The sequence below is a fragment of the Bidens hawaiensis genome, unplaced genomic scaffold (genome assembly GCF_021521415.1).
Source record: "Bidens hawaiensis isolate Kalapana, Puna unplaced genomic scaffold, B.hawaiensis_p1.1 tig00027120_1, whole genome shotgun sequence".
NCBI classification, from domain to species: domain Eukaryota; kingdom Viridiplantae; phylum Streptophyta; class Magnoliopsida; order Asterales; family Asteraceae; genus Bidens; species Bidens hawaiensis.
The window spans coordinates 86150-103308 of NW_027494381.1; the positions used below are offsets into that span (position 1 = coordinate 86150).

A 17159-nucleotide genomic window follows, 5' to 3' on the forward strand; every position below is an offset into this window, starting at 1 on the left:
CGGAAACGGAGAAGCAACTGGGTAGAGATCTCCCACAGAGCACAAACCTCTACACCCAGAAAACAAGGGAAGACAACGTCCTTACCGCCCGATTAAAAAAAAAGCGAAAGCTAGGCATTTGGCAGTCAAGGGTAAACTTTGACACCTCATCCGGCTTGCAAAATCGGTTAGGCGGAAGGGATAACGTACAGTCAAACAAGAACTCCAGATGGACGCCGCTCACCAAAAGCGTCACCGAGATATTCGCCACCGAGGAGCTCTCATGGCCAAAGCCTCAAATAATCCGACATCGTCACAATGCTGATCGGAGTAAATACTGTGACTTTCACAGGACAAAAGGCCACAACACTGAAGAATGCATAGACGTAAAGGACATGGTCGAAGCATTTGTCAAAGATGGGACGCTCGCGCACCTCGTGGCGCAATGAACGCTGAGCAGGCTGATGCGTGTAGAACCCCAGCTGGGGAACACGAATAAAATCCCAGCTTCAATATGGAGACTACATGCTGCGTAAAGAACGAGATCCCGAACCAGGTGCGTATCGGCTCGATGGCACTCCCATCCCAACAACATGGAAGGGAGCTCATTTACACAGTTTGCATGTAAATCAATTCCAAATTTGTAAAGAAAAGGCCAAGAGCCACTTCTAATGGAAATGATTCTCCTTAAAACATCGACGCTGATGATTTTACATTTATACTTTATGAACTATCAACACTGATGCCGGTTTTCACCGCATACATAAGTGTGAGTCGTTGCATGGGGAAGGCGGCAAAACCCGCATAAACCCAAAAAACGACAAACCTTCACGCAGGTCAGTTGAAGGGGAAAAGTTCAGTTATCCCATTAAATGAAAGTGCCGGTCTATCCGCATGAATCATGATAGAGGAAACTGAACACTAACCTATTAACAACCGCGCGTCGAACGGTTAATTTATTCAACACGGATATGCCGGTTTTCACCGCATAATTACGTGAAGTCGTTGCATGGGGAAGGCGGCAAAACCCGCATAAACCCAAAAAACGACAAACCTTCACGCAGGTCAGTTGAAGGGGAAAAGTTCAGTTATCCCATTAAATGAAAGTGCCGGTCTATCCGCATGAATCATGATAGAGGAAACTGAACACTAACCTATTAAGAACCGCGCGTCGAACGGTTCAAAACAGAATCCCTAAAAAAAGATGAGGAAAACCTACACGCAGGTCAGATATGGGTAAAGTTTAGCCATCCTACTAAGTGCAAGTGACGGTCCTACCCGCACAATCACGAAAGAGGAAGCAAAACTTCACACCTATTATCTACCACGTTCAAAGGTTAACTTATCCTCAAAAGATGAGGAAAACCTACACGCAGGTCAGATGGTAAAGTTTAGCCATCCTACTAAGTGCAAGTGACGGTCCTACCCGCACAATCACGAAAGAGGAAGCAAAACTTCACACCTATTATCTACCACGTGCAAAGGTTAACTTATCCTCAAAAGGATGAGGAAAACCTACACGCAGGTCAGATATAGGTAAAGTTTAGCCATCCTACTAAGTGCAAGTGACGGTCCTACCCGCACAATCACAAAAGAGGAAGCAAAACTTCACACCTATCTACCACGTTCAAAGGTTAACTTATTCTAAACACTTGGAAAATTGCTAATTTAAACTAAAGTATGCAAGTCATACAACGTTTACAAAGCAAGGAACCCAACGAAAGTAGCGGTCTTACCCGCAAAAAGATTTATATTTCACAATGATTCATTACAAGAATGGCCGGGTAACTACCCGCCTACAAGAAAATAAATCTATACAAGCTAAATCTATCCTAGCAGTGGGAAGGGATCTTCAGGATCAGGCTTCAGGGCCACTTCCACTTGGACCAGCACCGTCAGTAGAGCGTGGCAGTTCAAGGAAAGCCTTAAGGATAGCTAGCCCATCATCAGCAGCAGCAACTTGGTTCACCTTCTCCACCACCGGATGCGGGAAGGCGGCGTACTGATTCACTGCTTGGTCGTAAACAGCTTCAGTATCAACATTGTACAAAGGGAAGTTGGAAGGCGGGATGCCTTTCTCAACGAACCCTAGACCAAGCAGGAAGCCGACCTTTTCCCCATCCTCGTGAGAAGCGTTGAGGGCTGCGCTCATAGCATCATCATAAGAGGTCTCTGAGAAGACCCGATGCACAACCTACAAGAAAAAATACAAGTGTCAAAACCTTTTCTATTTACAAAGAAAAGCGTAAAGACAAGAAAAGCTTACCTGATTCAACGCTTCTCGAAGAAGCCATTCCTTGGCAACCAGAGCTTCTTGGAGGGCAGCTTGAGCTTCGTTACGGGCGCGATCGGCTTCACTCTTGTTGAGGTTGGCAAGCAACACTTCTTTAGCCGCAGCCTCCTCGACGCCCTTTAGCTTACGCTCAGCATGGTCAAGCACCCCCCTCTGGTCCAGGATTTCTTGGAGCTTTTTGGCGTCTACCATCGCCAAGGCATCATGAGCCTGCTGGAGAGCCTCTAATTTGGCTTTAAGTTCTTCATTCTCCACGCGTAGAGGCTCAGCAACAGCTTCAGCCTTGGTGGCCCTCTCGGTTGCGTTCCTTGCAGTTTCCTTAGCCAGCCGAAGCTGTTCATTAACAGCTTGGGCAGCCTTGGAACGGGCCTCGAGTCGTGCCTGAACTTCAACCTCGAGGGCCTTGAAGGCCTTCTCCTTCTCCGCAGCCACTGCGGTAAGTTTTTGGTTCTCCTCCCGGACAGCCCGCGCCTGAGCTACTTCCTTAACGCGAGCTGCTTTTAACTTGTCGTTTTCACGACAAAGCAGCTCGACGCGCGGCTGCATCCGGGCCAGGAGAACCCGAAGCTCATTGCTAAGCCTACCCTCCTGGTAGCTAGCCATGGCTTCCCCCAACACACCACTAGGAGCAGCGTGACGAGCCCACTCCACGCACTCCACAGGGGTGCGAAGGGTTGTTCCTCGGCGAATGTTCCATCGTGGAACATACACTTCATTGGAATCCGACACTGCAAAAAACAAAGCAGTTAGGAAAAGATGATAAAAAATATATATAAAATGGGCCAAAAGAACCCTACGCACCTGTAGGGTCAATAACAGGCCGATAGCCGCCGAACCCATCACCTGAACCCAAGGGAAATCCATCCAAGAGGTCAGGCAGATGGGAAGGTGGCAGAGATTGGCGAGAAGCCCCATGCTTACCTGATGGATCGGCCGTCTTGGCCGATGACGGGGGCATGGTAGCAGCCGCCGCGGATTCCGCAGCAAAAGTAACCGCCGGCTCGGTGAAAGATGCTGTAAAAATAGCACTCACAGCCGGCGGTGACGTCATCTCAGCTGGAACAGTCGGCTCAAAGGAGTGAGCAACTGAACCAGCGGAAGCAGGTGCAGGCGCCTGGGTCGACGCCTCAGGTAGGCTGACCAAGCCTACCGTCATTGGCGGAGAGGTACTCCTCTGCACTCCACCCTGGAATGCGTCAACATCCACGCCTGCGTAAAGAAGAAAAGTGTTAAATGATATTAAGCTAAGATAAAAGCTAAAGGAAAGTTGTACTTACGGGTTTTCTTGAGCCTGAAAGTACGGACGGGCGGGGATGAACCCAATGGAGCCGGCCTCTTCACGCCGGTCACCGTTGTCATCCTGGGCTCTTCGGTGACAGTTGTCACAGCCTCCGGAATGGTGATCTTATCACCACCGGGATTCCCTGCCACCTCTTCACTCTCGGTCTCCGAGTCAGACCGAGGCGCTGGATCGGCAGTGGAGGCCACCTTCTCCTTCCCCTTCCCGCCGGCAGCCTTCTTCTTCCGCACCAACGGAGGACCATCTGCGGATTCCTCATCAGAACATACGATTAAAGGAATTCCAGCAGAGGTTTCAACATTGAGGGGTCGAGGGTCGAATAGCGCCTTACCTGGCCGACGGGCGCTAAGGATCTCATGGCCTAGCGGATAGACCTCCACGAACCGATCCGCCGTTTGTTCTAGGATGGGCAACTCGTTCTCGTCTAGAGCGTGAGTACCCATCCGAGTGGGACCGTCAGCCTCCCGCGGGTTCAGGAGCGACTGCAAGTCGTTCCCCTCTGAAATAAACAGGAAAAAAGTTAGAAGCAATTCTAAATCAACAAAAAGAAAGCATACCGTAAGGAACAGAGTTCGAACCGTATTCGAGGACGATTGGGATCTTATGCGCATCCGCAGCCTTCCACACCCGGCTCATCCCCAGCATCACCATCCCGGACTCCGCAAACCGGTAAACCGGAGATTGGACCCGAGATATCTTCGCAAACCATTCCGCCTCCTGGTAGCTGGAGGCGTGAAGGCTGGGAAGTGCTTGCCCGTTCTTGAATTTCATGGCAATGGGGATGGCGCGAGCGGATATGAAGAAGAACTCCCGCTTCCACGAGCGAAGACTGCGCTCGGTCGCGCAGATCTTTAAACCCTTAATCCGGGTTGTCAACGTGTACCACCCCTGGTTGCACCTCCAAGTGTAGAAGGTCATCAGGCGGTCAACATAGGGCTCAATGCCCAGTATCCGGCACACCCACTCAAAGTGGCGAATCTTGGCGATCGCCATGGGGTGCAACTCGGTCAAATGAACACCGTGCCTCTCAAGGACACGGTAAACAAACTTTGTAATGGGAACCTAAGATTCCCATAGACAAAGAATGCAGCATAAACCCCGATCTTGCCTCTGGGGGCATCGTACACCGTCTGGTGGGGTTCAGGAAACTCAGGCTCGAGAGACTCGAGCATGAACTTCCTGACGACGTACCGATACAGATCGCCAGGCAGAGCACACTGGCACTCGCCAGCAGTACTCTTGTCATCGACTGTAGATTCGAGATCACGAGACATCTTGTAAAAGAAGAAGAAATCGATTTCGGGAGAATGCTTGCCTGAAAAGGTGAGTATTCGCCGGAAATCGAAAAGAAGATGAAGAGAAGAGTGAAAGTGTGGATTACAAAGAACCCTCTCCCCCTTTATATACTAATCGCAATTAATGCGATGAAATTAATGCAGAAGAGAGAGAAAACGAAGGTGCAATGAAAATATGACACGTGGCAAAAAGCAAGCTGGCAACAGCTGTTGACAGGACGCATACCATTAATTTCGCGGCCACGCGCCCGAAAAATCGCACCCACGCGCCTGAAAAAGCGTCTGGAATGACCATGTACTGTCACGTCACCATAACTTCCTGCACGATCTGACACAGTCAGAAGAAACCGTCGCACGACATTTCAGAGGTTTGGACTGTTCTTATCTTTCCACCAACTCTTCGAATTTCAAAATTCAAAATTCAAAAAGATCAAAAAGTAAGCGGGAAAATACCCCTTACCTTGGCAACCAAGTAACCGTAAGACGGATGCGGGTACAGTGTTAAGGCAGAACCCTTCACATACCTAGCACCCGCAGGGAATTGAAGCCAAGTAAACCTTGGCAATCAAGTAACCGTAAGACGGATGCGGGTACAGTGTTAAGGCAAAACCCTTCACATACCTTGCACCCGCAGGGAATTGAAGCCAAGTAAACCTTGGCAAACAAGTAACCGTAAGACGGATGCGGGTACAGTGTTAAGGCAGAACCCTTCACATACCTAGCACCCGCAGGGAATTGAAGCCAAGTAAACCTTGGCAATCAAGTAACCGTAAGACGGATGCGGGTACAGTGTTAAGGCAAAACCCTTCACATACCTAGCACCCGCAGGGAATTGAAGCCAAATAAACCTTGGCAAACAAGTAACCGTAAGACGGATGCGGGTACAGTGTTAAGGCAAAACCCTTTACATACCTAGCACCCGCAGGGAATTGAAGCCAAGTAAACCTTGGCAAACAAGTAAACGTAAGACGGATGCGGGTACAGTGTTAAGGCAAAACCCTTCACATACCTAGCACCCGCAGGGAATTGAAGCCAAGTATACCTCGGCAACCAAGTAACTATAAGACGGGTGCGGGTACAGTGTAAAGGCAAAACCCTTCACATACCTAGCACCCGCAGGGAATTGACGCCAGGAATACCTTGGAAGTAAAGTAACCGTAAGACGAGCGCTGTTACAGTGTTAAGGCAAAACCCTTCACATACCTAGCGCTCCGCTGGGAATTGAAACCAAGAAGGATCTTCTGGGCAATGCTTGCGGAAACGGAAATAACATCCCCGCATAGCGGGAACGTCGAGAACTACGTTGTTTGAAGCTCCAGGATGGAATTGGTGGTTTTAACATAATTGATCACTATGTTCAAAACTACCAAAACCTCATGGAGAATCCACACAAGTGGGACTCAACGCTCCTGACTTGCGAGGAGGTTACAGACCTACCCGCATCATACCCAAAGACCAAGCAGGAAACTCGGGAATTTCTGCAAGTGACAAGGACTTCCGCGGGAGGAATCCCCATGGAAAACCTTAAAAAACCCTTTTCAAAAACCCTTTGCTTAAGTCCAAAAGTTCACCTCACTTTATTAAACACTCATGAGAAGAACATTGGACTGGGGGGACTTGAAGAGGTAGGTCCCAGCAGAGCCCAGTTGGACCCGCAAGACTCACCTTGAAGAGGAACGTCTGCGCAGAAACCAACTGGATCCGCAGGACCAACCATGCTCAGAGACGTGACGTCCTTACGCGCTGTACGCAAGCTGGTCCCGCAGGAAATGCCTCCCAATGGTGAAGGACTCCGCCTGTCCCCGCAGCCTCGGATACAAGCCATCAGGGAAGGCCACCCGCGCAGCAAGGCTACACGCACAAGGCACTTAGCTCTCAATCACTCAGTGTCACCTGAAGGAATGAGCGAAGCCGGGAACAATCCCGCACAAGGGCGGGAGGGGGAATACTCCCGCCCAAGTAAGCCAGTCCGTACGATACGGGAAGATCTTCTGTACTGTACCTGACGAGGTATGGGAAAAAGATCTGACTAAAGATACGACAGCTTATTGACAACAGTATGGCGAGCAGCATGCTCCTGTACTGTGTCACTATTAGCCGCTGCCTACTCACCAACTACTGCTATACCACGTGCGTAGCCGGCAGTTGGTGGAAAAGGAATAGTACACAGCAGGCCTGGTCACTATCAGCCGCTGCCTACCCACCAACTACCAGCAGGGCACGTGCGTAGGCCACTGTTGGTGGAACAGGAACACTGTTGCAGCCGGCCACACCTCCTTGGAAACCTACCTTCGGCTATAAATACCACAAATGGTATGACCATCTCATCTTATCTTGTATCATCATATTATACCTGATATCTGCTCTAGCAATCTCTTAATATACATTTATATTTAAAGAGCAATCTAGTCTGATTCTCACGCCGGAGGGTGGTCACAAGGAGGAACCCTCCCCTTCTCAGTGACAAGCTCACGGTGTCTGTTTTGCAGGTTATCAGAAGAACCATCTTCTCAGGGTCTAACCCCTCGTGGGAAACATCTATCTAACCCCCAGGTTACCAGTAATCTGCCCGGGGTCCGGTTAGTGTTTCTTCACGGTGTGATACAAAAATCCGGCCCTTTTACTGAATGTGGCAATGGGTGACAAAACTCATAGCATTGCTATGGTGCAACGATATAAATTCGTCCATATCGGTTAGATTCGTAACGATAACGACAATAAATTAAAAAAAAAGTAAACACACATAATAGTATATTGGCACTAGTATAACTTTTGAGAAAAAAAATCACATTTAAAACGATGTGTACTCAGATGGTAAGACTTGCGCGATGCGGCTGCCAGTTGATACAAATTCGATCGATATCGGGTTACCGCACCGGAACTAAACCAAAAAACAATTTCGTCAACACCAAAATGCAAAAAATTAACATATTAAAAAAATAATGCTAACCTCACGATTTGCATTGAAGAACCGCTGCGAATTTAGTCTGCATCGGTTAACGGCCCCCAAACCAAACCAAAAGAAATTCGGCAATACTCAAATACAATAAATTAACATATTTATGTAAAAAACAAAACTCTTGTTAATCCAAAATAACCCACACGATGCGTGGCAAGCTGACGCGAAGTTGATTAATAAACAATCAAGAAAACAAAAAACAAAATTAAAACAATGATGTGGCCTAGTCCTGTATCGCCGCTTGGACTAATAATATGCTGCTTGAACTCTATTACTCTAGCAACTTTGCATTCGTATGGTTGCACATAACATGCATCTATTTTTGTTTTTTGTATTCAATATATTTGTGGTACTCTATATACTCTTACAAGCTTAAAATTATCATCTTTATTTTTAATTTTTTTTTTGCAATGTCTACGCACAATTGAAAAAAACCGACTATAACCGAATCGAAACCAAACCGAAAACCGAAAAAACCAAAACTGATGACTTTGGTTTTGCCTAAAAACCGAACTGAACCGAACCTTGCACGACCCTATCATCAGGCGAGCGAAAACAGCTCATGGCCAATAATGCGTTCGTTGTAAAACATAACTAGGCACGTACGCGACGCTTATCTCATTGCACCCGTGGCGGTCAAGTCCGGGACTAGCCAGCAAACCCAAGCGTCCAAACACAAACAAGCAAAACAATCATCAAACAGTTGGTCCATGACACTAAGCTCAGCTCTAATAACACCTTAAACGAGCCATAGCTCAGCTTAAGCTCAAATGGGTAATCTAAATCTATATCACTAATACACAAAAGTCTAAAAGAGGTAAAAACTTAAAAACACACAACACTTGTTATGTATCAAGTTATCAACGATCCTAAACAAGTTTTCTATACAAGACTTAACCTCAGACTCGATAACTAAACCGGCTTTATTTGAGACCGTAAACCGAATTAAATTTATTGTGTGAATTCTTTCCGGGTTAGAAACTGAAAAAAATGAAAATTGCAATGAGTTGTTGGTGGACTAGTGGTTGCGTTACACCACACCCACCCGCGCATGTTAGCATCACCCATCCCCTATCGTCATCCCATCATCACCGTCCACCCAACCACCCCACCGGTAATCCTCTTCTATTACCACCCGCGCATGTTAGCATCACACACAACCAATCAAACCCTAACCTAACAACCTTCACCAATACATCTCAATGTCCGCCACCGGTCCCACCACCACCACCACCGTCGAAAAACCTCCACGGCGGTTCCCGCCGCCGTGCTGGACACAAGACGAAGCCCTAGCTCTCATCCAAGCCTACCGCGAGCGGTGGTACGCCCTCCGCCGCGGCTACCTCCGCACCGCCGACTGGGACGCCGTCGCCGAACACCTCGGCCGGTTATCTCCCGGCGCCGCGCCGCCGAAAACCTCCGCGCAGTGCCGCCATAAGATGGAGAAACTCCGGCAACGGTACCGTGCTGAGAAGCAACGTGCTCTTACGTTCTCCGGTGGCCGGTTTTTGTCCACGTGGTTCTACTTTCAAGCCATGGATTCAATGGAGAGAAACGGTACCGGATCTGGATCTAGTAACGATGACGTCATCAATACTGGTAATGATGTAAACAATTCGATAATTAATCATCAATTGAATACGAATATGAATATGAATATGAAGATGAATGTTGATTCAGTTTATGGAGGATTGAAACCTGGCCGTGGAATTAGATTTAAACCGGCTGCGGCTGCCGTTGCGGTTGATAGTAATATGGTTAATGTAGCCTCTAGGGTTAGGGTTTCACAAAATTATGAGGATGAAGATAATAATAATGATGATGACAATGATGAATTTGAGGACGTGTATTATTCAGGAAAGAATCACAGATTAGCTTCACCGAATTATCCTCGAAAATTTAGCAAAATCGGTTCGAACTCGAACGCGAACGTGAACATGAATGTTAACTCGAACGCGAAGTATAATTATAAGCGGAGTTATTGGAATGAGGATGGTGAAAGTGATGATGATGATGTTGATTGTGATGAGGGGAGGAAGAGGAAGTCGGGGGGAAGAGATGATGATTCGATAGGGCAGATTGTGTCGTCGATAAAGGCGTTGGCGGATGGGTTTGTGAAGGTGGAGAGGATGAAGATGGATATGGTTCATGAGATTGAGAAGATGCGGATGGAAGCGGAGATGAGAAGGGACAAGATGGTACTTGAGTCGCAGAAGCAGATAGTTGAGGCGTTCGTTAAAGGGTTATCGGGGAATAAATGACAACATCAATGAGAGTTACGGTAATGATGGAGTTTTAAGGTTTGTTTTCATTGAATGCTGTGGTTTTATTTCGTTTTATGTTACTACTGTAATTGAGGACCATGGGAGGTTCGTTTTATCCTCCAGGAACGATAGGGGTGTAAGTGTAAACGAGCACGTGAGCTATTTGAGATCGACACTAGATGTTTAATAGAAGGAAAGTATCATTTTTCTATGCGTGTTAAGAGTTCATGGTATGTCAGAATAATATCGTATACAGGCATGAGATACGGGAATCTTTGGTCGTGTATTTAATTTTACTTGTGTATCGTATATGTTTTATGATAGTATAAAAAACATACCAGAATTACTACAGGAATCAGATGAGTACTTGGTATTTGTACTTGTGAATCTCTACATCAATGATTTATTATGTTGTTAGCATCGATTGCTAAATTAGTAAGGCGTGAGCCATTTCTAGACGCCGCAAACGTAGCAAAAGGCGATATTGTATGAACATCGACAACATGCTAGTCATGAACATTTTAATATGTAGATGCAGTTTACAAGCCATTAAGAGGGTAAGGAGATTCAACCAACACGAGCACTAAAACTTGATGCATGATCACCCTTTTCTTTCGGGTGTCCCCAACACATGTAGGTGTGGCGTGACACTACTCGCGCTCTCAATTTATGAGAAGTTGAGAACTTTGCACAACACCATTCTCCTTACCTTGAATGTATGCGTCATTATGCGTTCTACGTTAGCAATCACAACATTGATCTTATGAACCAACCATTTTATGAAGCACTTAAAAGTCATAAAAACTGAAACAGCCTAAGACAAGCACTAAACCAGGTGTATATATATACCACTCTTTTATGTCAGGTGTCATGAGAGTCATGCTCTCAACTTCCGATACGTTAAAAGCGTTGCACAACACTATACATATGAGTAGTTGGTCCGTATATTATAACTAACAAAGATAAATTGGTCTTATGATTCGAAAGACAAAATGTATGCTTGGATCATCATCATGGAAAAAAAAAAACCATCGATGCATAGCAATCTTCTTTGTATGTATTAGATATTATGAATCAAAAATGCTCGTTTGATTTTCATACCTTAAATATCAAACTCAAATATTGTGATGTCATTCCGCCTTAGATACACAAAGAAAACAAATACTAAGTGAGAGTACGTTATTGATGATTCATGATTGAAAACTAACACATGAGTAATACATTTTTCTAACGATCATTTGTATCATTATCTGGCTACTGACTCGCCCGATTATTTTCGTTCTACACACATTAAGAAAAACAAAAGTAGATCCACTACACCCATGACTAAATTTTTAACAATATACATGTACAATGACTAGATTTTCTAGAAACAAAGTTAGTTAACTACCAAACCTATGAGTCTATGACCTCCATCAACCCACCCATTCTCAGCTCAAGTGCTCAACTTATATGGTGGTGTTACTACTTACTTCTTACTAGTGAACAATAATTAAGAAAATGTGTAAGGTATGGGTTTGGTGTTGTGCTGGTAGACAACTAGTGGGGTCTTGTCCAATGCACACCGCACCTACCATCGTAATCCTCCGTAGTCATTATCACCACCCAACCTACCCACCCCCCCACCCCACCACCTTTCTTATTCACTCCACTCCAATTATCATCACTTCCATCTTTCACCACCACCACCACCCGTAAATTCCCACCACCGTGTTGGACGCGCGATGAAGCGCTAGTCCTGATCGACGTGTACCTCGAACGATGGCACGCGCTTACCCCAGACTGGGACGCGGTGGCGGAGAAAGTAAAATCCTCCTTTCCACAAGTCACCCCTCCGAAGACGGGTCCCAGTGCAGGCATAAAATGGAGAAGCTACGTCAACGCCACCGCGCCGAGAAACAACGCCAGCAACGCCAGGCGTTGTTTCCCGGCGGGAGGTTTGTTTCTCATGGTTCTTCTTCGATGGCATGGAGGTCATGGAGAAGAACCACGACGAACATGGTAATAACAATGATCAGAATAATCCGGAGGTGATCAACGGCATACCTCTATCACCCTGGATTATATCCTGGCCGCGATGCCATAATCAACGACACGTTGATTAATAATCCGGTTCGAATAAAACCCCGAGTTCCATCACCTGCTAGAAAATTTAGCAAAGTGATTTATAATGATGATATTGATGAAAGTGATAAAAATGGTGAAATGTGGATTTAAAGTGTGTAGGAATAATATTAATCCTAATGTGAAGCGTGGGAAGAAGAGAGTGAATAATGATATTCATGAAGTGGTGTCTTCTATTAAGTTATTGGGAGAGGGGTTTATGAAAATGGAGAAAATGAAGATAGATATGGCTCAGGAGATTGAAAAGATGCGAATGGAGACGGAGATGAGACGATATCAGTTGATCATGGAGTCGCAGAAACAGATTGTGGACGCGGTTGTGAAGGTGTTGGTCGAGACCAGGAAGCAACCGAGAACGGATGTGATGCGGGATTAGTTGGTTTAGATGTGTTGTTAGTTGTTGTATTTAGTAATGTGTTTTAGTTGAATCATGAATGACTAGCATAGTTTTTGATGTATAAATGTATCATATGTTTTGTATTTGGGTTATAGTTCACTATTAGTATATCAAGATTCAGGTCTATGTAGCTAATTAAAAGTTGTTTTCACCTATTAGGGGCTGTTTGACAAATGTTGAACCATTAAGTGCTGAATTCTATTAGGAGGAACATTAGTTTCTTGCTTAGCGAATCAGCTGCAAGAATCCCTTTCACCTCATTCAAAATCACCATGTAACATCTTGAACCAAACTCACGATCCTTACAAACATCATTAGTGGTATCTTTTTCACATGTATCATCACAAAACTCACTGCTTCCTTCCTTTGAAGGACATTCTTCTTGCCATTTTTTATAAAAGAATTCGTCGCATCATCTAAACAAAGAGACCCGTTAACACTTTTTTTCTCATCTACGCCTTCCACTTCATATTCATTTACGTCAAATGACCAGATATTCGCTTAATTAGAATGCCCTGATTGTTGAAGCTTCTTTGCATGATTCTCAAAATTAGGTAATTTGTCATCCTCCTCAAGTCTACCAACACCAGCATGCAAGAATACAAAACTATGTCCTACATCAGATACTATTATATAGACATTCAGAAGTATTAAGCATTAAATGAATTAATTATTAACATCAAGAATCAAGTAATTTATCACCTCAACAATTATAGCAGTAAGTGTTGAATTGTTAGCTGAGATTTGAGCTCTGTTTGCCATTTGAGACGCAAGATAAAGCTATCTGAAATTTACATGTTAGATCAGTAAATAATTGACATTATGCAAAACATGAAATTGCCTAAAAATTAGGCTAAAACTTGAAAATGGAAATCCAATTGTTTTATAATTCATTTGAGATTCCAGAATTGACGTCAATTGCGCTTAATTACCAACTCGATTACTGTTCTAAAATAGTAGACCAGATTTAGCATAATTCATTCTACAATCAATCTTTACATTTTATTTTATAATTAATAATGCGTGTAATACTAATCACATATGCCCTCTTAGATACGATATCATACTCATCATAGTTGTCTAGGTTATTTAAGTGTTTGTATGAGTTTTTGGTGCCACGAGATCTGAATTCGGTTCAAACTATATCCACCCGGATGAGCAAAATGACCTAAATAACAAATATGGTTATTTAAATTTTGTGTAATGCTCAATCCAGTTACATTTTAACCCAATTTTATTTAGTTCAGCGCAATTGATAACAAATAATGGTAAAAGAAATCATAATAAAAATTTGTTCTGTTTATTGAGTGGCAACCGAAAACCAGAACGAACTCGAATTTGGCTTCTAGTTTAGCTTTGAAATATTTGAGTTTGCTTCGGTTTGGTTTTTTGTTTTGACCCCAAAAAATCTTTGAATTGAATAAACTGAAATAATGAGCACACCTAAGAGACAGAGAGAGCAAATAAAATACAAAATAAAGCTTCATGCCAAGCGTACAAATTGTTTTGGACCATTGATTACATACGCTAATAGTTTACACTTTTTTTTGAACGAAAAAAAAATATATACATATTTTAAACAATGGCAAGGGCAAAGGCCGTCGAGATAATTACAACCACCCAAAAACAAAAAAGAAAACCACGTTCACATCAGCGCCGGCTCCGAGAATTGAAAAAAAATTTGGGTCGAATGCGAAAATATTTTAGGCCTTAAGTAAAAAAATTATTTTGTTGGGTTTAAACAATTTAATTTTTAAATTGGCTTCCTTGTCTCCTTGGTTATGATTTGGTTGTGTAAAAAACTAACATACAAACATAAGCTTAAATATATCACAAATGAGACTAGAACCCACAACCTTTTGGTTGGGAGTCATACAACTTTACCACTAGGTAAAGTTAGTTGTTATGTAATTGAGTTTAAACATTAAATATGTATATAGTTTTTCATAAAAATACATATAATTTAAAAAAAAAATTCGGGCCTATGGCTGTCGACCACTCTGCTATAGGCCATGACCAGCCCTGGTTCCCACCCTTACACTTAAACCCTCTCCAATCCTCTCACGGTAAATTATAAAGTTTATATTTTTTTCTTTTTTTCTTTTTTTATGTTTATTGTTTTTTTTATCACCATAGTAATGATTATTATTAAACGGATGTATTTAAATAATAATGATATAACGTCTTTATAAAAACGATAAAACGTTTTGTATATTTTTATCTTATCATATGCCTCCTGCTGGCAAAAATAGATCATTTGAATATTTCTTGTTACGTTCGAGTGTTTGAGATTAATATCACGTGAGAAAATAACCAACGTTCGCTAAATTTCTTTTATTGATTAAAAATGTGATTTTTTTTAAAAAGGTAGCTCTCTCTAAAATTATTATAAAAAAGGAAACACACTAAGTATCAAACACTTATAGGAAACCTTTTTTCTTTTTAATTAAAAAACGTTTTTTTTACATAAACAATTTTTTTTCTTATTTTTAAAAATTATAAAAAAATATTGTTTTACAATATACTTAAAAAAGACAAAGAAAAACTGTTTAAACAATAACAAAAAATTAAATAATAATGATAATAAAAGATAAAAATTGGCAAAGAAAAAACAAAAAGATTTAAATCGTATACGTGTAAAATTTGAAGGAACGGTACGTTTAGTAAAAATGAAATGAGGAAAGGTACATTAACCAACACCCAAATTCAAATTGTCTAAAACTATGTGTACTTTTTATACGTTATTATTTTCTTAATTAATTACATCATACATAAATATGAACCCTTTTTATCTTTAATATATTTAATGTGTATTTATTGCTATATTTTCTTTAGAGTTCTTTTTAAGTTTTTTAAACATAGTTTAAATGTGTTTTGAGAGATCAAGATTTTTCAATTGAAGTTTTAAAGGTAATCTTATTGTAATTTACGGAATAAGATTACTTTAATATGATATGTTTAAGATATGATCTATGGGTGTATATGCAGATGTTAAATATATCCTTCATCAGATTATAGCAAACTTATTGTAATCTTGCTTTTACATTCATCATAATTTAAATGTATGATATTATCACTTCAGAATACATAAGTGATCTTAACCATAATTTATTTTGTTTTCAGGTAAAAAAGATCGGAATATTCGATAGTTGTGGGGATGGCAAAACTAACGACATCACATGCGTTGCTTATATGCTTTACTTTTGTTACGTTGTTCGTCGGTCATAAGTGTAATTAGATCAACCTATTTCTATCTATTTTATATTTTTCTACATGACTATTGAACATTTTTAAAATCATAACAATTTTGTTGTTGTTCAGGTGACTTATGTTCGATCCACAACTTGAATAGCTTGAATGGAAAACCAATGTGTCAGAAATACAACTTTTCCAATAATATCGTAAAATATTGTTGTTGCCGGATCTTAAATTTTGCTTCTACCTCAAATACTTGTGTGACGAAAAATGTTCTCGTTTTCAAACATGTAATTAATAACGTGAGTATCATAAAACGAATTGTTAGTTTCGTTTTGATTATGTTTATATATAGTGGTTGATCAAATACAAAATAGTTAGTCTTTTTTTTCACAAGTATAGAAAAGAACCATGGTCAAGAATCAAATCATTTTAATGATGATTATTATTAGGGGTGTCCACGAAACCGGAAAAACCGATTTAAAACCGAAAAAGAAAACAAAACCGACGGTTCAGCAATAACTTTTAGTAAAAACCGAAATTTCAGTTTTGTGATTTGTGAAAGACCAAGAAAATTGAACAGAGCCGAAAAAAAAAACGATTTTCTTGAATTACCTTTTCGTTGAATCGTTTATGTTTTATAAACTTGGACATTTGTTTTGTTTTCACGTTAATTGGTTATGTTTTGTCAATTGGATGAGATTAAATAACTTTAAATGTGCATTTCATTTATTAGCTCTTAATATTTTAGGGTAAAATGTATAATATTTTATTAATTATTATTAATTTTTTTAAAAAGTTTGGCCAAATATTACTTATTCCTAATCCTAAATTACACCAAATTTCCCCGCATCTGTTAGTTTCTTCCAAACAAAAATAACTTACATTAATGTATTTTAAAAGTATTGATTATTTTAAGTTGTAATAAATTGTGTGACACATAGTGCGGTTATCTAATTTACACGGTGTTGATTTGTGTATCGAAAAGTGATTTTTTTAATCATACTAACCAATGTGCGATTATCCAATTTTTCATAGTTCAATTATCTGTGTTAGAAATTGTGAAAATAAGTGGATGTAAATACCCCTCAAAACTCGCATATACAATTATGATACCAAAAGTTTAAACTAGACTTTGTAATTAAACCGCAAAAGTTTATAGATAATTATTTAATTTTTTTAACAACTAAATATTATTTACAACCGATAATCATTCAAATTTAATAATTAAACAAATACGTAAAACTTAATATGAATTATGAAACCAGCTGGGCTAGCCCAGTTGGTCAGGCAAGTTATAGGAGACTCGGGTGTCCTGGGTTCGATCCTTGATGCCGACCGGATTTCCCCAGA

General features: G+C 41.6%; 1 protein-coding gene across 1 annotated transcript; it reads left to right on the plus strand.

The window, feature by feature from the left end:
• Nucleotides 1–8840: 8840 nt before the first annotated feature.
• Nucleotides 8841–10087, plus strand: LOC143574824 (uncharacterized). The gene has a single exon (XM_077059344.1). It carries the CDS (start codon nt 9029–9031, stop codon nt 10085–10087), a length of 1059 nt encoding a protein of 352 aa, XP_076915459.1. The 5' UTR covers nt 8841–9028.
• Nucleotides 10088–17159: the final 7072 nt, after the last annotated feature.

What these genes read in the sequence shown, in the direction of transcription:
- LOC143574824 (XM_077059344.1), top strand. Translation starts at nt 9,029, where the DNA reads ATGTCCGCCACCGGTCCCACCACCACCACCACCGTCGAAAAACCTCCA.